The sequence below is a fragment of the Apis laboriosa genome, unplaced genomic scaffold (assembly GCF_014066325.1).
Source record: "Apis laboriosa isolate Shangri-la unplaced genomic scaffold, ASM1406632v1 scaffold11_cov152, whole genome shotgun sequence".
NCBI classification, from domain to species: domain Eukaryota; kingdom Metazoa; phylum Arthropoda; class Insecta; order Hymenoptera; family Apidae; genus Apis; species Apis laboriosa.
In genome coordinates this window covers 2,959,037-2,985,860 of record NW_025221020.1, presented here as the reverse complement: position 1 = coordinate 2,985,860, position 26,824 = coordinate 2,959,037, and the positions used below count along the sequence as shown (strand labels likewise).

Here is a 26,824-nt window from a genome sequence, read left to right as displayed (position 1 = left end):
AGACCGATGCGTCTTTACGAGGGTGGCCGAGAAAGTAAAGCTGCGAAAACCGAGAGACGATCGCGCCACTCCTTCTCTTCCGACCGCCATTTCTCATTGGAGAACTCTTTGAACTCTTGGCTGTCCTCGTTGTTCCCTTCCTCGACGCGTGTTTTTTCGCGTAGGTAGATTCGAAAAAAAAAAAATTATATTATCCTTATCATTCATCGAACGATAATTCATAATTGGATCGTTTTCATTTTTATTACTTTTTTTGTTTTTTATTTTTTATTTTTTTTTTTTTGGCTTTCTTTTCTCATTCGAGTTGATTAGCGATGAACTACTTACCATCACCTATTGGGCCGTTGAACTGATCAATTATCGAAACGAGCGTGAAAACTAAAATATAGGGCGAAAAAAACACGAGAGAGGTGGAAAATTCGGTCGAAATTTGGCGGATTGTTCGACCGATCGAGTTTCTTCGTAACAAACATGATTTAACGGTGTATCGAGTTCGTAATGATACACCGGGTCAGTTTCATTCGCGCGGATTGAGAACTCTCTCTCTCTCTTTCTCTCTCTCTCTCGTATCGATTTCCCCCTCGAAATATGATTTATACTACTACTGATCCCAAATATAATATTTGAATGGCAATAATGATGATAATAATGATGACAGTACACAAACGATAGAGAATATCTCGAGCGTAATAACATAGCATAGTCTTGATAAAAAGATATACTGTACTACTGGATAGTGATGTATAATATAATGTGACTCGGTCAGAATCGGTCAAATATATACGTGATTGATACACGATGTACAACACAAATATCGAGAGAGCAACAAAGGTGGACGATTCATTCGAAACGGGACAAAAGAGCACGATTCTTACTGTATTTGCGGATCGTGTGTTCGAGGTGTCGTTGTTGTACAACGATCCGACGTATAAAGAATACCATAGAAATTCCATATATACATATATATATATATATATACTATAATGCGTATCACGAATAATAATAATATATATATATATATAATATAAAACGCAATGCTTAATCAAAATATTACACGAATCTCTCGAACATATTAATGCTGAACGATGCAAAAAAAAAAAAAAATACACACGCGCATGTTGTTGTGCGAAGATTAAAAAGTCAGCACGATACGGTTACGTTTCACGTGGAAGCGATCTCACGCTGTGACATCGAGCCCGATCCCGCGGCTGCCGAGCGCAAAATTAAACGAAAAATCCTAATCTGACGCCGGATTCCCGTTTAATTTCGCGGCAGCCAATTCGAAACCAGTCCGAACACGAGTTTCTCCGCGAGCATTTGCCGGAGAGAAGACAGGAGAGACGGATGGACGGATTGGAAGGACGAGTTAGAGAAACATAGAAAGAGAGAGAGAGAAAGAGAGAGAGAGAGAGAGAGAGAGAGAGAGAGAGAGAGTAGGAGACAGAATGTACGTACGTGTAATTGCAGGGATTCTACGTAGTATGCGATTGAACGAGTGTAGACGTGTGTTTGTACATTGATGTGTGTGCGTGTGAACGTAAGAGTCGGAGCAACGAGTCGAAACTCGCCCCCGAAGCAGATTTTCAACGAGCATTTCGATGTCACAGATCACAATTATATAATACCCGATATATACGAGCATATATATATATATACCTTCGAATGTCCGACTGATTCAGCCCGATTATTACGCACTATTTAGATTAAAAAAAAAAAAAAAAAAAAAAAAANAAAAAAAAAAAAAAAAAAAAAAAAAAAAAAAACGTTCGTGAACGACGACCAGCACGTGTAAACACTGTTAACTGTTATACATGTACAATATTTACAATATTTACACAACGTACCAATATAGCGTTCGTAGGTATTAATAATAATATATACACATACATTTATTCGAAAAAAAAGCGTGCAATCGAGGCGTGCAAAAAAGAGAAGAGCGTGCAGGATAGAATGTCGTCGAATGAATAGAGTCACGAGAGTGTAAAAAAAAAAAAAAAAAAAAAAAAAGAAAAGAAAAAGAAGACAGAGAGTACGATAGGATTAAAAAATCGTAAGGAAGTAAGAGAATCGAAAAAATTCGCGGCACGTTCTCACCGGGGACACGCGGCGTTTCTCTCTCTAACTCCCACGAGCGAGGGCAACGAATCATCTCGCCTCGTCTCGATTTTCACCCACCGCCGCCACTTCTAATCTAAATTGAAATCTAATAATCCACGACGAGACGGCGCGCGGCACGTTTCACCACGCTCGATATCCTTCGCCTCGCGATATTCCTTGGGACCATTTTCGAACTAACCGTTGCGTTGAAAAAGAAAAAGACAGAGAAGAAAAAGGGAGAGAAAATTTAAAAAACGAGGTTAAAGAAATAGAACGGTTCACGAACGGTGAGTGGGAAAATCGTGGCGGTAGAAGAAAAAGCGGAAGTAGAGAAAAAGGTCTGGCCAATTGTCGCCGGTCGAACGTGCCGTTGGGCGTGCACTTTTGGACTAGCATCATAGCAGAAACAGGTCGCGTCGAATGACTTCGGACATCCTGTATAATCTTTCCGGGGTCCGAGATCATCCTCGACGATCGTACGTGGGTGCTTAGAAAGAAACTCGAACTCGCGAACGACGACAGAGGTGGATCTCGATATATACGAGGAAAATGTCAAACGAATGAAAAAACGAAAAGAAAAATTCTCGTCTTCTTCGATGCGCGCGTTCATAGCGTCTATAGACTTATCTCGATCGATTGTTTCAAGAAGGATCGCGAAAGTGACGCGAGTCGAAAAATTCTTTCTCTCGAGGCGGAACGGAAAATTGATCAAATTGCGTCACGGGTTCGAGGACTCGCTGATTGATCGATCGCGCATGTACCAAAGTTGGATTTCGTTGTTTCCTTACCGACCGATCAATCAGTTACTTTTCCAGCGCGAGCACATAATCCACCGGGTTGGAAAATTGCCAGTCTGTCTTTATTATGTTCCACGAGTCGCGAGCCCGGCTATAACACAGCTTTGTTGCTCTAAATCGATCGGAATAAAGTATAGGTCGGTAAGGATGATCGCGGCGTATCGACCAGAACGCGACGACGAAGGAAGTCGTTCTAAAATTTTCGATCGTTTCTCAAATCGAGGATCGTCGATACGCTGAACGATCGAAAGAGCGGTTGGAGGTAATAAAAATTGACGATCTTGCGACGCGTCGGGGATGGGTGCATGCGGACGCGTCGAGATCGATGTGGCGGCGTTGAAATATCGGGAAGAAAGTAGCGGGGAGGGGGGAGAGAAGAGAAAAAGAAAAATAGGAAAGTAAGCGTCACACCTCTGCGTCGTAGTGAGAGCGTGAACGAAGAAGTACACCAACGGTGTGCGTTTACCGTTGACGTGAAGGAGTGCAGAATGAGCGACGGTGGCAGCGCCATTGGCCACGCGACAGGTGTACGTGCCATTGTGCGCGGGTGCGATCGTGCTAATGCTCAGGGCGCTGGTAAAAGCGTCATATTGGCGGACGGTAATGGCCTTTCTCGGGGACTGTTCGGCCTGGCCCTCGGCCTTGGGGCCCCGCTTGGGCCCCTTAATCGCGTCTCCAGGACCGGCCGGGGCCTGAACGCGGCTATGGCTTGACGGCGGAGCATCCTGCGACGTCCTGATCTCTATCGGGACGTTATCTTTGAGCCACGTGAACGTCAGTGGCAGATCGCCAGTCACGACCACGCACTGTACGCTAGTACGGTCCCCTACGTTTAAATCGCGAGCAAAACTGAAAGGCGTGATTTTAGGTGGCACTGAAAGAACAATACAAAGACAAAAGGTGGCATTCCAGTAAAAAGCGGTTCAGAAAACGCTATAGAGAATTCGCGTATTTATATGTATATATAAATATCTATATATATATATTTAAAACTGTTTGTGTGCGTTCGATGATAATCATGGGACGATAGTGATATATTTTCATGGAACACAGAAAGAATTTGGGTTGAGCACACACGTCGAACGGACGATTTTTTTTTTCATCGTCCACCGGTGTCGTGGAATTTATACAACGCCCGAACGTGGAAACGTTGAGAATTCTGCAACACCGGTCGAGACAGGAAGCTTGTGCATTTAAGACACTTGGCGCAAACGTCGAAGAACATTCGAATTAAACGAGAGAAGATCATTTATCGATCGTATTTCGATTAGACATTCGATCGTCGCGATCCAAGTGTCCTTAATGCGCGAGAAATACGTACGAAATCATACGAAATTGCGGTCATCTATATAGAAACAAAGAGCTTGAAAGAGATAGAGATAGAATCCGCGTTGCGAACATCACTCGGCGCAAGCACCAATTTTTCCCTTTAATCCCGATTTCGTTACAAACCATATTTTCTTAAAGCTTCGATTTCCCTCGCTAATTTTTCAATCCTGGCGTTACGAATTAATCCAATATCAGTAGAATAACTTGTTTAATTGGATGAAGCGAGCGTAGCAGTTACTCTTTTTTTTTTTTTTTTATCGAAATCCAATGAACAAACCGGTTCGATCGGTTACGCAACACGCGTTTAATCCCTTCAATTAAGAATTAACTGGCTGGATCACCGTACGCCGGAATTTGGAAGCCTTCTCTCGCTATGTTCCCCTCGTCATCCATCGAAGAAGAAAAGAAAGAAACAAACAAACAAACAAACAAAAAATAATCGCAAACAATCCCCTTCTCCCATAGAAGGGGAAAAAAACGTGCCGATTTTCGACGAAAATCTTTTCGCTCGCGTTGTTTTCGTTAATTCGGTCGAGTTAATCCACGAAAATCGCGTGATCAAAGGAAACGGCTGTTAAACGCGTTGCTTTTTTCAAATCACTACATATCCAATTCACGAGCCGATAATTATATCTCTTTGACTCGGTGCTCGTTCCCGCGATTTTTCTCCAGCGTTTCCCCCGTTTCACAAAGCCAGCCGGCTTCCCTCCCCATTCTTTTTTTTTTTTTAATATCCCGAACCGATCTGACCCGGCCGGATCCCGCGATAATCGTATCCCGCGTTGTTGTAACGCGCTTCTTCCCCACCAACGATTCGAACGAATAAACTGGCGTTAGCGGTGGAACAAGGGCTGTAATTGATATTTAACCGTGGCCGACACGGCGTACAATTTTTCGTCGATCGGTTTTCACTTTTCCATCCCCGCGTGTTCCTCCCCCCTTCCACGAGAAATTCGCGAAAAATTCACCCTCGCCGCGGCCACGGATCGTATTAATGAACTCGACTCGCTCCCACCCTCGATCNTTTTTTTTTTTTTTTTTTTTTTTCCTTTTTTCACCTCGTTTCAAAGATTCCTCTCACCTCCCTGGGCCCCGCCCGCTCGTCGAATATCTCCGTCGACAAGCTTTCGCAATTAATTCGCGGTGGCACGTCGAAGCGGTATCGCGCGCCGATAAACGGACTTTCGCTGCCGACGAATCGCGGCAAATTCTCGCCCCGTGGAATACAATCGATCGGTTACAACCACTCCGGTTGATTGCTTTCGAGCCGTGTGCCGTGATTCAACCGCGTTTACACACGGTGGCGGGGTCACGCGATTTCACACGCCGTGCTGCGCGTTCCTTTTTCGGTCCCGATTATGAAAATTGCCGGTGAAAATCGAAGCTTGTTGAGCAACGAGTGGGTAATACGTACGTACGAGGAGGGAGGGTAATACGAAGCGGGGTTTTCGAAGCGGTGCTTTCGGGGCCGGTGAAGTGCGCATCGCTGTGCGAAAGAAACGGCGGCTCGAGTCACGTTAATAGAATATCGATGCTTCGACAACAGCATATTTATGTACAAGTAGCGTGTGCACGTGCGTTCGAGAACAGGGGCCCCCTCGAGTTCGCGAAATCGCGCCACTCGATCGCCAACTCGGTTCTAACTCCCTCTGTACTCTGCCAGCTTCGTTTATCCACTTTCCTTTCTTTTCTTTTCTTTTTTTTTTTCCTTCCTTCCTTCTTGTACGTTAGAAAATTTCGGGGAACGTGTTCGGGGAAACGAGCGATTTCGCTTTCAACGTGACGAGTTAAACGGTCGATTAAACGTGTTCATCGAAAAATCGAAAAGCGTCGGTCACCTCGATCGAAAATCTGTAGAAACTAAACTGGATTTCGACTTACGCGATACTTCAACGTAACGATAAATTATACAGGATCGTGGGGATACAGAGAATCGAAATTTTTATTTTCTCTCGATTTCCAATATAAAAATTCTTCTTAGGAAACAACGATAGAAATTCTCTCCTTTCGCTCTACGATTTGTCCAAAAAAAAAAAAAAAAAGAACGTATCGTAAACTTTCTTATATCTTTTATACGATAAATAAGGACGAATGGCGCGTTTCTCATACGTAACGAGTCATCGTAACACGCGAATATCACGGATATCGAGTACGGCGCGTCGATATTAAACCGGTCAGCGATATTTTTCGCTTGGCAGAACGTTATCTCTTATATATATATATATGTATATATACTTCGCGCAGAAGGTAGAAAATTTCTTGGACGTGGCACACGAGCGTTTCTTTCGCCCCGGCTCGATGCACGACGCGATTAAACGACGAGATCCTTTTTTTAAAGGGGAGGGAGGGGGCCGTGTATCGCGCGAGCGCGCACGTGCACGCGCGCGTACACCCCGTGGGGGAGGGGTGTACGCGGGGATCGGCGCGCTATGAATTTTTATGTACAAAAGTACACGTACGTAACGTAATATACAGAGAGCGGAGTTTTAGGCGAGCGCGTGCAAGGACAGATGCTTGAGCGATGCAGTGAAGTGCTGTGCTCTTGGTGCGTGGCTTCGTTCGCGGAGTGTTGTCAAACGCACGGATATCCGTTGACGCACATATAGAGAAGATGGATAAAGAAGATAGAAAGAGAGATAGATAGATTGAGAGAGAGAGAAAGAGAGAGAGAAAGATAGAGGTAGAGATAGAGATAGACGCATATACACGCACACATTGCACACTCTAGCGCACATTTATGTATATATATATATATGTGTGTATATATATATATATATATACACACACACGTTGCACCGTGATCCCTTAGGTCGCGTACGATCGTACACGCAAGGAGCTATCCTAAGAAACGTCCTGGTCGAGAAAATTGTTTTTTCGTGAATCTTTTTCCACAGATCTTGGCTCCGTCGCGGTTTTTCACAGAAGCACACTCTCTATGTGCGGATCCTTCGATCGTCTCCTCTGGTCACAGCGTATGCGTACATGTAGCTCCGATGATGGACGATCATCGAACATAGCAAGACGCGATTCGTCGATCGATTCGGTAAGCGATTATCATCGTGTTGGGGTAAATACGAGGTAAATAGGAGGAGGACGAATAATGGTTTCTCGACGAGTCGAAAATCATGTAGGGGAGAGTGAGAGAGTTAATTAACTTCGGCGTTGGCACGAGGATTATCGATTCCATCGTATCACCTCCTTCGTTGACTCGGTTTGACGTTTAATCGAATTCCCATCCCTTTTCCTATCCTCGTCTTTTTTTCCTCTCTCTCTCTCTCTCTCTCCTCGCGAGGAAACGCGAAGCAAGCCCGGGAGAGAAGCGATTACCTATTCGACCCTCGGAGTGGAGATCGCTTTTAAGTACTTTCTCAAAGTATACAAAATGGCGGGTGGGTTGGCAGGGAGCGCGATACGATTTCCAAGGCAGGTGCACGATTAAGAGTCGCGCCAATAAGATATTCCCCGCCCCACCGTCGACCAAAGAGAGAGAAGATCCTTTGAGAAAACTTTGAGGGCAAGTTTCTCGAATTTTTCTCCAACTTCTGTCGCGCTTTGGCCGGGATCATAGGTACGATAGATGGATCGTTGGCAGGCAACGTCTATTAAATTGCGCGCGATCCTCTCTCTCGAGTGTTTTGCTCCGAATCGAATTTAACCCTCCGAGATCCGTTTTCCTTAAACGTTTTCCGTCCCAAAATATAAGATAAGAAAGGGAAAGGAGGGAGGACGAGGAAGAAGAAAACGGGGGAAGATCGCGAGATATCGCGAATTTAATTCGATCGTCGGGAGAAGGGGGCAGGACGACGCAATTAAAGGACGATAACGTTTCGAGAAGAGATAAAACTGGTTGTTTTACGCCATTTTGAAAATTCGCGCACGACTCGATAAACACGACTCGGGAGACCCGAAGCGACGACGCTTGCCCCGCGTTAACTAATCTCGGCCAACGATGGAACAATGGAGTATACGGAATTTGCCTCGTAATACCTAATACAGAAACATCGTGCGAAGGTAAATTTGGCGGCACGCGTCAAACACGCCGGGATGTTATGCATACACGAATTGTAATTAATATGCGATTGCCATAGGGATGGAAAATTACCGTGGAGTAGAGGAGGAAAGGAGTAGGGGTGGAGGCGGAACAAAGGGATGATGTAACTTCGGGTATGTCACAGTTCCGATTATCCGTCGATAATCGGCCTTTGATACCTCGAATCGGTCACACGCGGTGTTCGTTCACTCGAAGATCCTCCATTTCCTTTTGGAATCGTTTTGGACTTTGTTTCATTCGCAAAGAGAGAAGCAAAGATACGAAAGATCCACTTATATATATATATAAATCTCGTTACGTTACGTTAAATCGATATAACGTCTGAAATTATGCAAATCGTACAGGCTCGACGTACCGCGCGTGACCGATAGGGTATTCGGATATCGTGGCATCTGCTCTGCGAAACCCTGCAAAAGAGACCGGTATCGGGAAATATTCGTGTGCAGTTTACTCACCTAGAACGCGCACTTCTACCGATCGTTGAGACGTGAAATTATGCTTGTTCCTAGCGGTGCACGTGTACGTGCCCTGATCGGCGGCTCGTTGCACCGTATCGATGAACAGGCTGCCGTTCGCAACCCTCTGTCTCATGTTTGTGGGCAACCTTACTCCATCTGGTAACAACGTGACCGCTCAATTTCTCTCCCCTCCCGTGATCGCGATCGAACGGAATTTATAAGATAAACTCGAATACGATTCGTCGAGCCCTTCTCGATCGACGTGCAAGTATCTGGATATTTTTTTTCTTTTTTTTTTTTTTTTTTTTTTTTACAGGAGTACAAGGGAAGACAGAAGGGGAGATTAATACTCACCTTTCTCCCAAACGATCGATTCGATGGGATAACCGGCGACCGGGCATTTGATGTGAAACTGTTTCCCAGCGACCGCCGAAACCGTCGACATGGGCCTGACATATGGCAAACCTGCGATTGACAAGCAACGAAACATATATTTCGCTTCGAGCGATTTCCCCGCCCTCCCTCGATGTCGTCGCATTCGACACGATCCTCCGTGTTTCCATTGTCATCAAATTATAAAGCTCGCTATTTTTCTTCTTCTCTCTTTTCACTTTTAAACTAAACCCCCGCTCATTAATATCGTACCCTATCAAATCTATCTTCGACGAAATTTCGCGACGCGAGAATTTCGCCATTCGCATACGGCGAGCGGAACCAAAAAAAAAAAAAAAAAGTAGAAAGGAAAAAAAAAATTCGTTGATAAAACAAAAGCTACGAGCCAATTTTTAATTAACAGAAATCGCCCCTCCAACGGTGGTGGTGGTTAATGACAAAGGATCCCATCGAGCCGATATTCCCGGCGATCGATTCGAGCCACGGAGAAACGGAGAGGGAAAGGAAAAACGAGAGAGAGAGAGAGAGATGGAACGTAATATTCCCCGGGGTTTCCAGTCAATTTCAATCGACACCGGTCGACGATTCTTCTCCTTAACAATCTTTACCCTCTCTCTCTCTCTCTCCCTCTCACGGAGTACTCACCGTAAATATTGAGCCTCGCCGAGTGGCTCGCCTCGCCAGCGCGGCTGCTCGCGATGCACTCGTACTCGCCCCCGTCTTCGGACTTCACCGACGAGATGTTCACGTGCGATATTACGTCCCCGTACACGGTCACGTACTGGCCAATCAGGAGTCTGTCGTTTTGCGGAAGCGGAAATCCATCCAGCAGCCAGGAAATTTGCGGCGTCGGATTACCCGCGGCGCTGCATTTCAGAGAAACCGATGGACCGGTTTGCATTGTCTGTTCGATAAACCTGTAGACCAGTTGCGGCGCGATCTCTGTTAACAGACGTTACGCTACGGATTACACGTATCTCCAACCATATCCAACCGATGCGTCCTCCACCTTTCCCCTTCTTTTTCTCCCATTCTCCCTCTCTCTCTCTCTGATCCGATCCGTCTCAACGATCCTCCTCCCCTATAATCCTCTTCCTCGATCGAGCTCTCGATTCTCTCCTTCGCTAATTACCACCTATTTCTGCCCCGCCGCTCCCACCACTCCGCTAATATCCGGCTATTTATTTACGAGATAGACTTCGTGCTGTCGATCTACCCTCGCGCTGCTTGCCCAACCTTCGATCGCTGGATTAAATTCGTATTGGGGGAGGAGAGTAAATACGAAACAAAATCGGAGGGATTTTCTTCTCTTTCTTTTTTTCTTTTTTTTCTTTTCTAGTTCATTAGATGGATATTTCGATCGGATGGAAGACCTAGAACGAATCTTTGATTCGTCCATTGGACGTATCCGGGTCACACTCGCGATAAAATTTATAACGTTTTTCCGTTGGAAAACGGAAAGAAGATGGCGTCCATCCCCTCGATACGTCACATCCCTTCTCATTAAGTGGACCTTAATAAGCGGCTGGATTTTCCATTAAATAATTGGCCCGAAGATTAATGGAAGCCGGGAAGGGATTAAGAGGAGCGCGACTTAACGAAGAAACATTGAAAATAACCGTGGCGCGTTCGCAGGCATATACGTTCCAGTTCCAGAAGGGCTCTAAATGAACGTGCCACCCCGCGTAACGAGCCCTCTCGGTAATGAATTCATGAACTTCATAAGCGCGAGCACGTCGGCTACGAAATAACAGCCGACTTTCCTACAACTTTTCGTATGCATACCTTGATTCTTGCACGCCGTTGTAACAACTTTGATGCTCTGTACGAGGTGTCACGAGGAAAACATCGAGTGGGAATTTTGCGGTTGTTTCTCGTCTCGATATTTTTCTTTTTTTTTTTTTTTCTTTCTTCCTTTCTTTTCTTTTTCTTTTGAGAATTCAAACTTTGCGTTTGAATTCGAAACCATTTCCCGATAAGATTTATTTCTTCTTCTTCTTTGGATAATTGCTGCGTCTTAGAAAGAACGAGTCAAAGAGATCACACTCCTCGAGAGTGTTCAATTTCGAGAAGATACGTTGGATAATTATTTGAAACGAAGAAATCGAAAAGAATCGCGATATTTCGTTTGCCTCGTGATCGTTCATAAGGAAGGATGATCTCGTTTCATCGTGGCGCAGCGTAGAAACTTCGTAATGAAAATTCGAAATCACGGCGGTGCGAGAACGTATAATTAAAAGACTGCCGGACCTAGGAAGCTATTAGTAAATTAACAATTACGTCTGTCCAATTAGTCCGCCTCGTTATTTCGCCTTCGAAGCCGGGGCAACTTTGCGTCCTTGGAGGGCGCGGAATAATCTTTAAAAGCGTCCTGTTTCGAGGTTGCCTGTTTACCAAGGTGGCTCGAAACGGACGTCTGGGAGTGGAAAGAGAGAAAAATCACGACAGACAATCCTCCATCTTCTTGTTAATCTATTTTCTCTTCTTTTTTTCGTAAAATTTATTTTTCGTAAAATTATGCAAATTACACGGTCAACGATGAATTTCGAATTCATTCTCGAGCGATTTTTTTCGAGAATGGAAAAGAATGAAAAAAAAAAGAAAAGAAAAATTGCAGGAAATATTTCTGAAAATCTCGTTCCAGTTTAAGAGTTTAATCCAACTCCGCCCCGTTATAATATAAGACAGTTTCGCGCAGGAAAAGCGCCGGTTCAGCGAACGAGGTTGATGTTAATGAAACGTTAACAGGGTAGACCGCTTGTTTATCGTTCGCCTGGAAAGAAAACGAGAATCGCCGTGTAAATAATAGCCGAGGCTGTCGTCAAATATAACCAGTACTCGCGAGCGTGCCTCTTAGCCGGAGGGGGAGTGATTGCAATTTAAATTAAAAATCTGCGGAGGCCGACGCGCCTCGTAGAGAAACTTCATTTTCCGCCCCCCTTTCCCGGGAAAGGAAAACGTGCATCGTTCTCCGACTCTGTTCAAGGCCCACCTTTTCCCCTCCTCTTCATCCGACCGTAACCAACCGTTCTTATTGTTATCGACCACGATGTCCAATCTTTCCTCCCCAGCCAGAACTCTTATCTCCTCCGCTCGTTAACCGAATTTCGTTTCGACCGTTTAATCGCGCCCCTTTGTTTCGAATATCCACATTCCAAATCCAATTGGCTCGAGGCATATCGCCGCGGCGATAAATATTAGATACATAGTCGCGCGATGTCAATAACCCCTCTCCCAAAAAAAAAAAAAAAGAAAAAAGAAGAAAAGATATCACGTATATGGTATATAGTGTGTACGATAGATACATAGATTCGATAGCTGGTAAATATTTGGCAGGCAATTGGCGGAAATGCGGTTCCGCGAATTTTGCCGTTACAAGTTGAACGACACGTTTAATAGAGGGAACGACGCGCGACATTCGCGCTTCTCGAGACTACTTGCGGTAACTAGTAACTACACCCACGATCCTCTCGCTCTCCAAACCCCATTTTCCACGGGTATCTCGTTCCCTCTTGCCTTGGTGACGCGCCTTCTTCCCTGACGTATCTATGACGCATAATAAATAGACGCAGGCAGTGGCGCAGGATGGAGCGGGATCGTGCTCGGCCGGCATGCAAAGCATCGGCAAAACCGCAGGAATCTCGTTAGCGTATGCAAATCCAGGCTGGCGGTACTAACTATCCCATCGTGCCGCGGGCAATCCCCACCTAATGTACACTGTACGCCCTGCAGCTTAGAAATCATGCGACCGAGAAGAATTCAAACGGCAGGGGCTAATGGCGTCGAATTTTCCTATAGTGGAAAATCGGCCGAGTCGCTGATCGCCTTCATTCGAATCGGAGATAAACGATTTTCTCGAACCTGAGAAATTTTATATTCTCTCTCTCTCTCTCTCTCTCTCTCTTCTTTCGTCGAGTCGAATTTCTCGAATTTATTCGATCGAATTCGATCGTCGATCAACGATGATGCATAAACTTAACGAAAGCGAGGATCGAAGTGGAAGGGAAAAAAAGAAAAGAAAAAAGAAAGAAGGAAAAGGAGAAATCGTAGCCACGTTTAAGGCTAATGAAAAGTCGCTTAACCGGACGGTTGCGGCGTGTTATTGCGGCCAGATGCAATTGCGAGCGAGCCGTTCAAAGGTTGAATCCATTACCGTTGTTTGCTCCTGTTCTTGTTTCTATAGCGGGTCCGCCACCAAGAGCAGTGCCCCACACTCCCCTTCGCCTCTTCAATTACCCCCACGCGGGCGGCAGTTGCGAAGGGGGAAAGAATAGTTCTCCTCGATACCCTCTCGTCCAGGCTCGATTGTCGGATCGAGGGTGAAAGAAAGGCTGGCGCCATTGTATCGTTCGGCCACCGACGTCAATCACCGCCGACGTTTCTTTCGCCCGTGGGAAAGAAAATTTCAAGTTTCAACCGGGCATCCGGGTTGCTGGCGTGGCTAATGGCGGGGAAAGTACGTGGCAAGTTTCATCACCGGATACAAATCGTTGGAGGAAATCTTTGGAGGGCGAGGACGTCCTCGNAAAAAAAAAAAAAAAAAAAAAAAAAAAAAAAAGAAAAGTACATCAAACTCCTTCCTTTCAACGGAGAAAGAAACAACCGTTCGATCGAAAGTCAAAAGATGAACTTTCGAAAATTCGACGACGAAACGAGACGGAACAAAACGGCGATTTGTTTCCACGCGAATCGTTGTAAAAAGAGAGAGAGAGAGAGAAAGAGAGAAAAGAAAAAAAGAAGAGGAGAAAAAATGCAGGCGCCGTGAATTGGCTTGATTGTGTTTCCCGGGATATTCGGGTATCGCGTGGTTCTCGATAGTGTATTAATGCGGCACGTCGGGATGGAGCGGTGGACAGCAAACGAGGCCATTTTCGCGCAAAAATAGCGCGTGATGCCCGCGGCAGGATGGAAAATACGTTACGAGGGGCGGGGAGTTTCGGTCGGTGGGATAGCCGCGAAAATGGGGGTGAAACGAGGCCTCGATGCCTCGCTCGGCCGGCCGGAGGAAGCTCGGCCGGGCGCGAAATCGCTCCACGGACACTTTATTCCCTGTAACCGTGCCCGGGGCCGGCCGAAAGGCAATCTGCCACGGGTTAAAAGTGTTTTAATTGAAATCTTCGGAACCGTAACTCCGTTCGCGGAGGGAAACGAACGAGGCTCGATGCCCCGGTTAATGGAAAAAGCATTCGCGGCCCCGCCTCTGAACCGAAATATGACCGGTATCGATACACGTATCGTGCGTCGATCGTGCGCGGAGGGGGGGGGGGAGGGGGGAGGAGGAGGGGGAAAAGTAAAAAAAGAACAAGAGTTGCGGAAAAAACGGTGGCGCGTTCGGTCGCAACGGCGGCTGTTTTACATCGAAATGACGAAACAGAGGGGGAGGGAGGGAGGTGTCGCGCTTCAACAGAGGCAAAGCAGCGAGAGCGAGACGCTGAGCCTAGACGGCCACGACGACGAACGGTCGATCGCAATCGTTTGACACACTTTATCGTGCCGGCATCGGATGAGAGGAGAAGAAAAGGTCTTTTTTTTTTTTTTCTTTTTTTTTTTTTTTTGTAGGACGACGAGCGAGAAGTACTTTAACGTTTTAACGTAACGCCTCGAAGCTTTGAATCGCGCATTCGTTGCTTTGCTTCGACGCTTTCCGCGTCAAGTTGACGTTCTCTCGTACACATATATATATATATATATATACATGTATATATACGAACAGTAATCCGAACGATCGGAAACGAATGGAAATCGCCTTAAGGATCGAGCATTAGGTACGTGACTATCGAGATTCGATAATTAAAATCGTGGAGGATGGAAGGGTGGGTGCGATTAACGGGCAGGCAAACATCGGTCTCCGTGGCGAGGCACGGATCGGGAGAACGATGTGGCCATTTTCGCGCAAAAATGGCACGTACTTTGCCGGAGGAAAGCCAGGGGGAGGATGGGATGATGGAAAACGCGTTACGATGGAGTGGCACGCAAACCCGGAATGGATCGTATGGGGAGGAGGAGGAGGAGGAGTTCCACTGCATTAACCATCGGCAACCTATCACCGCGGAACCATTCGCTCGACAAACAAGTCCTCCCTTCTTCCCTAACCCCTTATGGATGTGCTCTCTTTCGGTCTTTCGAACAGACCCCTCCCCCCGTTGGACCGAGTTCCAAGATATTCCCGGAATCACGGCAACTCGATGGATGGATTTTTCGAAAGAAAAACGATCCCTCAAGAACGGGAGATTTCTCCCCGCCCCTCCGATCCCTCTCCCGGCCCATGTCCGGGATAAAATGCAAATTCCTCGCTCTCGCGAATTTAACGAGCGGTCGAGTTTTAATAGCGCGGACGAAGACTTTAGAGCGGAGCAATTGAAAACTGTGCGACGCGATGTCATTAGATGGCACGTCGGAGTGTCTTAAACGTTTCATTTCGCGGAACGTTCGTTAAGCTGTTTCTGTTCCAACGAAAGAGGGAGGGTGGGCAGGTGGGATAGGTGGGACGAGGGTTGCTTAAAATCGTTTAAACGGTATAATGGATATTACTGGATGGGCCGAGCTCCCCCCTTTTACCCCGCAGCGCGAAGAAGAAAAAGATTGCGCGCGCAAAGGAATTAAATCTCGAATATATCTATACCCCGTTCGAACGATCCTCCGAAACGAAACGAAACGATTTTTCGCTCGGCCAGCCTGTTCTCTTCCTTTCGTTCGTTTTCTTCATTTTCTCGGTTGGCGCGCGCAACGTGAAAACGGTAAAAGCAAACAAAGACTCACCGCCCAGCCGCAATTCCGCGATTCCTTGAGCCATTTCATACTCGTTCCTCACAAAGCACTGGTACATGCCGCGATCCTCTCTTGCGACCGACATCACGGAAATACGTTCCCTGGAAACCGCCCTTATGCGAGCGCCCGTTCTCAATGGCTGGCCGTCCTTCAGCCAGTACAACGCCGCCTGCGGAAATCCACTTGCGCTGCACGTCTGAAAAGCAGTTTAGAGAAAAAGGGGCTTGATGAGAACGGTCCCCGTGTCCTCCAATCTCACGCGCTTCCTTTCCCTTTTCCTTTCCTTTCCTCGGAAACGAGATTGCCACGAGCGCGGGAAAAAACGCGAGCCTCCTCCTCCTCCTCCTCCTAAAAATCGAATTATCCCGGAACGTGGATCGCGAACAATTTACCGATGGACGAACCTCGAGATTCTGATCTACTCTTTATACATTTTCTTCCGCTCTCTTCTTAGTTCGTTCAGTTAGAGGTTGGCCATCGTCGCGGGAGAAAAATGTGTTGGAAGGGAACGAAATACGTTTGAAATTTCGCGATAAATATGGGGATAAATATAAAGAGGGGGAAGGGGAAGAGGAATGTCGATTACCAAATGAGCGGCTTTCCCGAGATCAACGGTCTGGATCGATGGTTGGACGTGCACGTTTAATGGCGCAGACACCGTTAACCTCACTTCCATAGACTCGCTGCCCTCGGAATTACTAGCGGTGCACATGTACGATCCACCGTCGCTCTCCTGGACGCCTTGTATGATCAACGAACCGTCTCGCACCACGTAATGCCCGGACGAATCCTCGACCGGCTCCTCCCTCTGGTTCCTATTGTAGTACCACCTGCGGCAGAACAACCACATGAGAAGAATATCGTATCCACCCTGCATTTTCCCGAGTATCGGAACGTTAGGAAGGGAAAGAAGGGGGGAGATTCGCGACAAAAGGGAACGACGAGTTTCGTGTCATGGATCGTGAAGAAACGGCGTCGCGATCGAAAATTCTATCCTAGAATTTTGCCAACCGGTCGATTGAACTGTAAATCTCCCCTTGAACGCCGAGATATCGCGATATTGTTTATAGAAATATCCATGTGTCCACGGTTTCCCCCGTTAAATTAAATTCCATTTCCTCGCGAAAGGGAGAGTCGATAATCAGGGGAAAGGAGGGAAACAACGAGCGGCACCCGCGTCGGAAGATTCCGTCTCATTGCGAACGAGATATACCACTGTCGACTCGAGCGTACGCTCGCTCCACTGACTGGCCGGACTCGATGAATCGTAACGCTCCGTCGTTGCAGTCAACCGTCCAACTATCCAACCATCCAACCGACCAACCAGCCAGCCAACCGAACAACCCACCCGTCTCGCTACGATACAGCGTTACGTTACGTTCGATCGTTGCTCAAGATTCAGCTCGCTGCGGCGAGGGAAAAATAACAGCGCGGAGCGAGAAACGCTGGCATCGGACAGAGGGCGATATCGCCGCTCCGCTATCCGACCGAGCCTTTCCATTCCAACCAAATGTATCTCTCCGCTGCACTCGCCGACCACAAAATAACAACTGTTTCATTGGGAACACTGAATACACACAACGCACAACGCCGTGAATTGTGTGCCGTGCACGCGTCTCTCCCTCTCCTCGTTTTCCTTCCTCTTCTTTTCCACTCTTTCTCTTCCCCCGAGCGCGCGTTTTCCACCGAGGAACCCTCGCAAAACCCTCGACGCGTACCTCGACGCACTGGCACGTTTTCAAAACGCTCGAACAAGCGGATGGATAAACTGCGGTCGGCGCATCGGATACAGACGAAAATCGTTATGATACACAGGCGGATCTTTAAATAAAGGGGATGAACGGAGAGGCGTCGGTTTCGAGGCGAGCGGACGCGCCGTGTACGCGAATTCCCGAAAATGGTGAAAAGCGTAGACGTGGCCGGATAATCGAATCGATGTTCGGCGGGCACGCGCGACCTTTGACCTCGCCAACTCTCGAAACACCGAGCGAATCTTCGATCTTGGGAAGGGGGGGATGTGGGGACGACTCCCGTTTCCGGATCTAAAATTAACCACCGTTATTAATACGCCCCCCCCCCCCGTGGGCGACATTTTTTAGACGATTGCTCGCAGCGACGCGCAAAACGAAGGAAAACATTTGCGTTACGTTGAAACGCGCGCGAACGGGTGCGTCAATATTTACCGAGCCGAGCTTGGAAAATAAAGTTTTCGTCGCGGTCGCTATTGATTTTGTTCCCTTAAGTTGCCGCGATTCGACCATTTGCCTTCGCGTTATCCCTCCCCGATAAATATTATTCTTGGAAACTTACTTTTGCACCGCCTCGTCCCTTATCTCGGTAACGGGAGCAGGGGAGGGGAAGGGGGATCGCGACGCCTAGGCTGACCTCGCAAGATCGAAGAAAATCGCCAGGTCCACGAAAAACGTGGAAAGTTGGGAATCTGGGCCGCGGGAATCTCTCTCCAGGACCCCGCCGGGAGTGTCGAATATTTTCCAGCCTATCCAATCTCGGTGCTAAGGTAGCATCCCCCAGGGATGCTACCTCGTAGTACCCTCGTAGTACACTCGGTCCAAAAATGATCTTCCACCCACCACCCCTTCTCGCCACCCCGCTCTATCCTTCTCGGCCGGTGATCGACCTCCCTCTATCCTTCTCCCATGCACGCGCGCGTGTAAGGTTCGGCATGTCGGTGGGCTCGCGGGAGTAAGAGGAAGGACGCCGACGAGGTTGAAGAGTCGTCGGACTCTGGTAGAAGAGGGAAGAGGAGACACGGTCGACGACGAGGAGTATACCTATAGATAATCGAATTTACGGAGGGAAATTGGCGGAGGGAAGGAAAGATAGGGATGGTAGGGATGGACCACGGCTCCCTCTCCTCTATCCTGTCTCTTCCCTTCGGTTATCCGTCTCCCTCCGATCCTTTTGCTTATCCCCTCTCTCTCTCTCTCTGTTTCTCTCTCTGTCTCTCTCTCTCTGTTTCTCTCTCTGTCTCTCCCTCTCTTATCCCCCTATGCTGCCTCTCCTCCGTCAACTCAGTCAACTGAACGGAAGAGGCGGTGGGACAGAGGACGAAGATGGAGGCGAGAGAAGGAGACGACGAACACAAGCACGGAATACTCGGTGACGTCGACGTACACGTAAATGCGGAATATTTGATGGGCTGTCAGAAGCAGTCTCTGTAATCAGCGGTCGGTTTGTTTGCGCTACCCACACCACGCTCCTCGCTTCTATGTACCTTGGAACGGCCTCACCTTGCCGCATCCCCGACATCCGCACACACGGTCATGCGTGTGCGCGCCTCGTATCGCGTCCCATCCTTTCTCCCGCTAATCGATTATTATCCACGGATGGAGAAATTCCTTGGAAGGCGACGATGCACCGACGGTGAATCGTCGTTCCCGCGAGTATCGATCAAAGGGGGGGGGGGGTCAATGGGGGATTGATTACTCGAATGTCAAACATCTGGAGGGGGAGGAAATTGGTAATAAACCGGTATCTCGTTGTTTGTACCTTCCGCCGTGCGAATTTGCATAGCCGAGCTGACAATGCCTGTGTACGGCTATTGTAACGATCCTACGAAGGTCGCGTATGCGACCTGTGAATTTTCGAGACGAATTATCGCGATTCGAGATGATACGATCTTGGAACGCGAACGCGAGAAATTTCCATTACGCGATGAGAGATGGAGAGGAAAAAGACACGTTGGCTCGTCTCGCGTTTAATAATCTCGTCGAGATTGAAGAGATATGAGAGGAGAGTACGATATGAAAACCGCTGAAGAGCTCGTTTTTTCCTCCTTTCGTTCCGTTTCGAGCCGCGGGATCGAATAATAAATACATTAATACGCGATTCCTTTGTCTTTTCCGCTCACCCCTTCCCGCGGCTTATTTCTATCTTTTTCTATCTTTTCCTCGAATCCGCACGGGAAACGAAACGATCAACGAAAAGAAAATTCATCGAGGCTTTCCTTTCCTTTGTTCGCCTGTGTTCGTGTTTTCCCTTTGTGATTCCACGACTCTATTATACCCGTGGTTTCTTATATACACTCGAGTTTATTGGATTGGTCGCGATGTATCGAGGAGAGGAAGAGAGAGAGAGAGGAGTTTTCCGGACTCAGAGTTCGTAACTCGCGAAGAATCGCCTAAGGAAGAATCGAATCTTCGTCAATATCGGCCGAGTAAACCGAATAAACGATTCCATTTTTATCCGGTTTCACGCCTGTTTCTTTTCAATTTAATTTAAACGCCTGTTGTATCACCGCGAAAGATCGTCCAATCTGTGCTTCTCCGATTCCAACTCCTTCGAAAATGATCAAAGTTTCTTTCTTCTCTTTCTCGCGGATTTCATCTCTTTTTTTTTCGGGATACCACCCCGTTGACGAAGAAAGGCGCGTCTCTCGCCTTTTCACTGGATGGAAATACTTTCGCGACCGAAACGAAACACGCGTTTCACGTTCGAAAATTAGCATTAATGTAAGAGAAACACGAGGATCCCTCGTTTCCTTCGGCTTCGTTATTATTATCAAACGAAATCGTGAAAATCCTGAAACCACCGCCACGTTTCGTATCGCGACGAAACAACGGCGTACAGCTTTCCTCCTCGTTGAATCAACGAAAGCCCCCTTTCCGTTCGCGAGACTCCTCTCGAAATAAGCGTTTCTTCTTCATACTCGAGAATGAAGAGGCGGATCTCGGATGGCGCGGAAATAGAAATTTTTACGTTTGAATGGCCGCAGCCGTGGCGGAAGAGAATTACAAATCATCAATTTATTTGAAGGAAATTTTAACGGAAGAGGTGGCCAAAGCGAGCGACCGGACGTCTTATTAATCCAGAAAGAGCCCTCCTCGATTTAGCGTCTGGTGTTGCCCTGCTGTGCAACGCCTCGACCACGGCGAAAAGTAAATGGTCGTTTACCGGTTAATTGCGCGGCGGAACATCCGTTTACTCGAGGGAGGAAACGGAACAGAGAAAGCAATTTGAAACGAGACGGGCGCAGAGGGTGGGGGGGTGTGTCGCGATATTTAAACCTTTTCTCGCGAACCTTACCCTCTCGAGGGGAGGACGACCGCACGCGCGCCAACTTGGGGCGAAATATTTTTCAACGGAGGGGAAAAGCCTCCTCCTCCTCTTCCCTATCCAGCCGCCGAGCCAATTAAACTTCTCCGATACCCCACCCCTGCCGCCCACGCCTCGTTGTATCGGGAAACTGTTTGCCACGTAAGTGAATCGTACTCGAGTATATACGCCGTCTCGCGAAAGTCGGCAATTACGGAGCGCATCCCGGCCGGGAAATCCTTCTGTTGCCTCGTCGAACGGGGGTTGTATTCGATTCTCGGTCAAAGCTTCGCCTTTCCTTTCTCCAACGCGGCTCCGTTTCGAATTCCATACGAATCGTCTCTTCGGTATCCCGATTCCGATCATCGCCGCAAAATCGTCCGCCAAACGTATTTCTCTCTACATCTCTTCTCTCTTTTCCCGAGCGAAGGGAACATACTTTCAATTTCCACGAGAAACAGGACGTAGAAAGAAAGAAAGAAAGAAAGAAAGAAAGAAAGAAAAAGTTAAAGTTTTTCACTTTAAGGGGAACGAAGAAGAATTAAACGAGACTTTTTTTTTTCCGTTCAACGAAAGGGATCAATAACTCGTTTCTCGTTTCGATAAAAGCAAGAAGACGCTCTCTATCTCGTAATCAAGATAAGTGAAACAACGAGATGCAAGGAGAAAGCGCGGCCAACCAAACCAAACCGCCTCCCCCTGGAACGGCAGATTCGGCCTCGAAACCGGGTCGGAATAAAGGATCCGGGATCGATGCGCGTCACGCTTTCGAGAATCTCGCTCGAGGATCGAGAATCGTGGTCGGCCGACCATCCGTTTCGGACAAGTTTCGCCATTCGCCGAAGTTTACGAGGACCGATGGGAAAACGCAAAAGAGCAACAAATTCGTAGATTCGTATATCGCGTTGGTGACGTTCTTACCTGTTCGTGGGGGTTGGATTCCCGTACGCGACGCACGGTATCACGACGGTGTCTTTCAGCCGCGCGGACATATAAACCACCTTCTCGTTTATCATCGGCGGCATGGTGCTGCGTATCTCTGCAACCAGAAAAAACCCAGAACGGATAAATCCTGTAATGATAGCGAGGATGGAAACGACACACGTGAAACGATCATATATATACATATATATATATATATATCTGAGCCAGCCTCGCCCATGGCTGGAAAAGATAAAATTTCCAACGAAATTCTCGTGAAATTTCTCGGCGAGGTTGGTGATAATTTCTCGCGATATTCCGTTCCCTGGAGGAACAAAGCCTCTTCCTTCGACTCGGCACACGGAGGGATCGCAGGTTGGACCAAGTTTTTCCCCGCGACGGGAGCGCGGGAAATATATTCCTGCAGGGGAGAGGACGTGAAACGTGAAGGGACGAGGAGGAGGAGGATGGTGCTGATGCTGCGAACGGAAGGACCAAGGAGGTCGAGTTTAATAAAACGAAGAGGGGAGGAGGGATAGGGGGCTGGGATTAAAAGCCAACCGCTGTATATTACGAAATGAAATTCTCTTTAACGACGATCGTTACGTATCGTTCTTTCCCTCCCTCTCTCTCTCTCTCTCTCTCTTTCTTTCTTCTCGCGAGGGTGGAAAATACGATACGTGGAAAATAAGGTGGAAAAAGCGAGGAGGGGGGAGGAGGAAAGTATTGGATTACATTGTTTGGAAAATTGATAGTGACAATATCGGTGAAGATTTAACAAAAGAGAGGGAAGGAAACGAGAGGTGGAAATACGTCCTGCGCGAGATATCGTTCGGATCGTTCTTCCTCGCCGCACGCTACGTACGAGGCGTGCGCGTACACGTACGTGACACACGGCGAAACGGTGGGTTAGTTTGCGGCAAGGCCGAAGAAAGCGCACCCCCTTACGTTTCCGTGCCTCTCCTCCTCCTCCTTCTCCTCCCCCTCCTCCTCCTCCCCCAGGACGAGTTCATGTAAGTTTGTTCCATGATATACGGGAAATGTTTTCCACGGCGTATCATAAATAGCCGTCGGCTGAAAAAGGAACGCGGGAACAAAGGTTCTTCGTGGTGAGGCGTAAAGAAGGGGAGGGAAGAAAAATGAGAGGATGAAGGGAAGGAAGAGGGGGAAAGGAGCGCGTCAAGGCAGCGTTTAATGGGGAATTATGGTCGGAGATAGCGGACTCGCGACGTACCGTAAAGGGACAGATAACCCACCGGTGTTACGTATCTCATCGCTGCACGCCGAGAATTTCAAATCGCCATCGTGCACCATTAAGGAAGAGGATCTATCCGTTCCCGTTCGCGGCCTCGAAAACGAAGGAATCGATGTATATTATTTATTATCCGGCGTGTCGATGAAAATGCCAATTAACCCATTCGCTCCATTAAGATTTCATTAACGTAATTAGCTTGGGGCGCAACCGGCGAAGAGAAAGTCGGGCAAACGACATCGGTAATAATGCGGTAATGAATATTACAACGAAACGGAGATAGCGTATTTGCGATGAAAACGAGGGGCCCGTGTAATTAAAGCGGAACGTTTTTCGCGGATCGAAATCGCGCCATTAACCTTCCTCCACCTCTTCTGTTTCCCGCTCCTATTTCCCTCGAAATCCGACCGAACCCGCGTGTTTCGCAGCTTTTACACGCGCATCGATCCACGCGCGATAACTGGCCCGACGTTTTTCGCGATCGAGCGACACGCGATCCGCCCGTTACGCCGCGAATTAACTGGCCGCGCGTTTGTTGCTGCATTACCCGCAATCGCGTTACGCGATATCCGCGATGGAAAGAAGATATTGGCGCGATGAGCGAAAACTCGCCCTCTTGAAATAAAAGGGGTTCGGATTCTTATCTCGCGCGATGACGCGATTAAAAGCGGCCTGATTTCAATGGGATTATTTCGCTCTATGATCGGGATACGCGTTATTCGAAAATTTCCAGCTGTAGCGAACGATAATTGCGAAAAGTTTGCTCGTTACCCCGGGAAAAAATGGCGTATCTCTCGATGTTAATTTATCACCGTGTTCGAAACGGGGACACAAGGGAGGGCTATGGACGATTGTCTAATATGCAAACGATCGGGCACACCCTGCAACTTGATTATTAAGTTGATAAGTACTTGTTGTTGTATTATGCGGATGGAACCCGCGAAAGAATCGAGCTCGTTCTTTTTCTTTTTTCCCGCCAAACTTCAAAAGGGAACCCTCTCCGTCGCGGGAAAAATTTAATCGACTTCGTTCAAAGGAAAAATTTTCGTTCTCTCGATTCATTCACGAGAGATTTCGAGGAATAAGACGCGACAAGTATAAAGCGGACGAAGTGGACGAGTCGAGGGGGAGAAAAGAAGTGGAAGAACGTTCGAGGAATTAACGGGTAACGCGCCCCCGCCAGAAGCGAGGAACGCTTCGACGATCACAGCGCCAGTCCGCTCGTTGATACTCTTAGAAAAATTACAGTCTGTAATAAAGTTTCGTTCACGTCTCGAGTAATTTTGAACTTGGCGAATTTCGTTCGTTTACGTATACGCACAATGATTACCGGAAACGCTGAATGGAGCAACTAAAGCGACGATAAAATCTCTTTTCCCATTTCGTCCGCTTTTATCTCTTCCGTGTTATACATCCCCTCCTTTCTCCTCTCTACTCCCCGATAATCCAAATTGTTCTTCGTTGTACGAAATAAAAAAAAGAAAAAAAAAAAAAAAAAGAAACGAACAAACCATAAATTATTCCAATCGAATCGCTTCGTTATTATTATTATTATTATTATTATTTTCCATAAATTAAACCCGTTCACCCGTTTCGCGCAAAAATACAACGCGTTGCATACAGCCAACGTGTAAAGAGGGAACGGAGGTTGCGGAGAGAATTAAACGAGGAAGCGATTGTTGTAAACAAATCTTGTACAACGCAAAGGCAACAATTACGCGATACTCGCGCTTCTGCGTAACGTAACCTGTGTTAATGCTGCACGGGCTAATAATAATTTGCGATCCGGTTATAGGTAATCATCGTTTGCACAATGTTCTGTAGTGGATGCGCATTGTGTTTGTTTAGAAATTCTAAACAATCGTTATGCGGGAATTTTCCATTCCTATTCGGTCAGTTTCCATCCAGGCCGTCAGGTAAACATCACCCAGTTTCGGGATATATCTCGTGGGGACGTTCGTCGATCGCGATAAACGATCCTCGCCTACGACCCTCTCTCGCTTCCATTAAAGCGGAATCTCCGCAGAGATGCACGCTTCGCAAATAAACCCGGCGGCCATCGATTCGCCGCTCTGTTCCCAATTTTCGTCTATGAAACGTGTAACGTTAAATACCATCCGTTCTCACTCTCTCTCTCTCTCTCTCTCTCTCTCTCTGAGCGTGGCCTTTGGAACCAGGTTTCTTTTATACCCGATCCGATGCTCTCTCTCACGTTCCTCCATTCAGAGAGAAACATAGAGATTGTTACCGCTCCGACTGTAGTCGAGAACGTGTTTCGCAGTCTCGGTTAAACATCCTTTTGGCACGATACTCCAAGCAATAGAATCGAGTTTATACAGCGAATATATTCCATAAATCGTGAATCTTGCGTTGCGTTCAATCTTGCATTTTTTAAACGCGCTGTTTTATTATCCCCGACGGGTATTTGTCGTGAAATAATCGGCATAACGTGACAACTTTGATTAAACATAAATAACAATTTTGGTACGGGAGGGATCGAAAAAAAAAAAATAAAATAAAGCGTAACTCGCTTATTTCGCGAACCCAATTTTCAGCGCACTTTCGTTCACCTTCGCCTTGATTACGAGACGGCGTATCCGTGGCTCGCGATTAAGCCGCCGGTGTATTAATTATTCCCCGTCAGCCTGCGCAGACTTATCGACTGAATGACAGGTCGATATATATATATATAGGGAGCCAACGATCGAGAAACGATGGAAGAGAGAGAGAGAGAGAAAGAAGGAAGCTCCTGCAGGGAGTAAAGGAAGAAAAAACGCGTATAGGAAACGAAGGATGAATTATGACGCTTGGAGGATCGGTCACGTGCCAGGGGAAAAGCGGTAACGAAGAATGTTCCTTCTTCTCTTTATTCTTCTTTATTCTTCTTTATTCTTCTTCTTCTCGCGCATCGTAGCTTCAACGCGAATCTGGAGGGTTAGGCATGTGAAGAGAAGCATCATTAGTTAGCCCGGCTCGAGTGGAGATTTCTCCTCCCCCTTTCCGCTCGCTTCTTCTTCTTCTTCCTCTCCTTCTCCGCTTTCGCCTCCTTCGCCTTTCCGCCCCTTCCCTCTCGTTCCTCCGCGGTGCTCGTGGCCGGGCGCGGAACCAAAGCACACGTTACGGCTCGCCTCGGTAACAAGCGATGCCAGAGACTCGAGGAAACCTTTTCAGACTCCGCTCTCGATCGCACAGCCCCTGCCAATTACGCCTTGGCTAAGAGAATTTTTCCTTTGATCGGGCCCCGATCATCCGATGGCTCATTAACCCCTTCGACGACGCGACACGCGCCAAGTCGAGGGGATGGGATGTCGCGGATGTCGTGGAAATTTATGGATTTTGCGAATCCATAGGGGAGGGGACATTTTTTTTTCTCCCTTTTTTTTTTTTTTTGCACGATTAACGTGCGCCAAATTAACGCGCGCGATCGAATCGATCGTTTTAATTATCAGCGTGTATCGAAATTCGTTTGTGGGATTTTTTTATTCCCGATTAGGAATTAACGTTACTCGTCGAATAATCTTTTCACTTTTCCTTCTTATCTATTCCGTTTCAAAGGAACAATCTTCGATCCCATCGCGTTATCGATTATTGGCGATGATTGACGCGAAATAAGGCGTTTAATTGGATCCCGGCCGTACGACCTCAAGCTTCGTCGAAGCTTCGTCGTGCAACCACTTTTACCCATTCACGCGCGCGTCCCACT

General features: G+C 47.3%; 1 protein-coding gene across 12 annotated transcripts in view; it reads right to left on the bottom strand.

The window, feature by feature from the left end:
• Positions 1-26,824, bottom strand: part of LOC122717783 (Down syndrome cell adhesion molecule-like protein Dscam2) — a 119,300-nt gene that overhangs the window by 30,304 nt on the left and 62,172 nt on the right. For 8 of the 12 annotated variants that reach the window (XM_043942195.1, XM_043942237.1, XM_043942178.1 and 5 more), the window contains 6 exons: positions 21,870-21,987; positions 16,480-16,723; positions 15,885-16,089; positions 9,771-10,067; positions 9,087-9,197; positions 8,730-8,888 (listed from right to left, as the gene is read on the bottom strand). In XM_043942195.1, coding sequence (XP_043798130.1) covers positions 8,730-8,888; positions 9,087-9,197; positions 9,771-10,067; positions 15,885-16,089; positions 16,480-16,723; positions 21,870-21,987 — 1,134 coding nt within the window. The remainder of the gene's footprint in view (positions 1-8,729; positions 8,889-9,086; positions 9,198-9,770; positions 10,068-15,884; positions 16,090-16,479; positions 16,724-21,869; positions 21,988-26,824) is intronic. The other 4 variants (XM_043942265.1, XM_043942256.1, XM_043942272.1 and 1 more) reach the window with 2 other exon arrangements.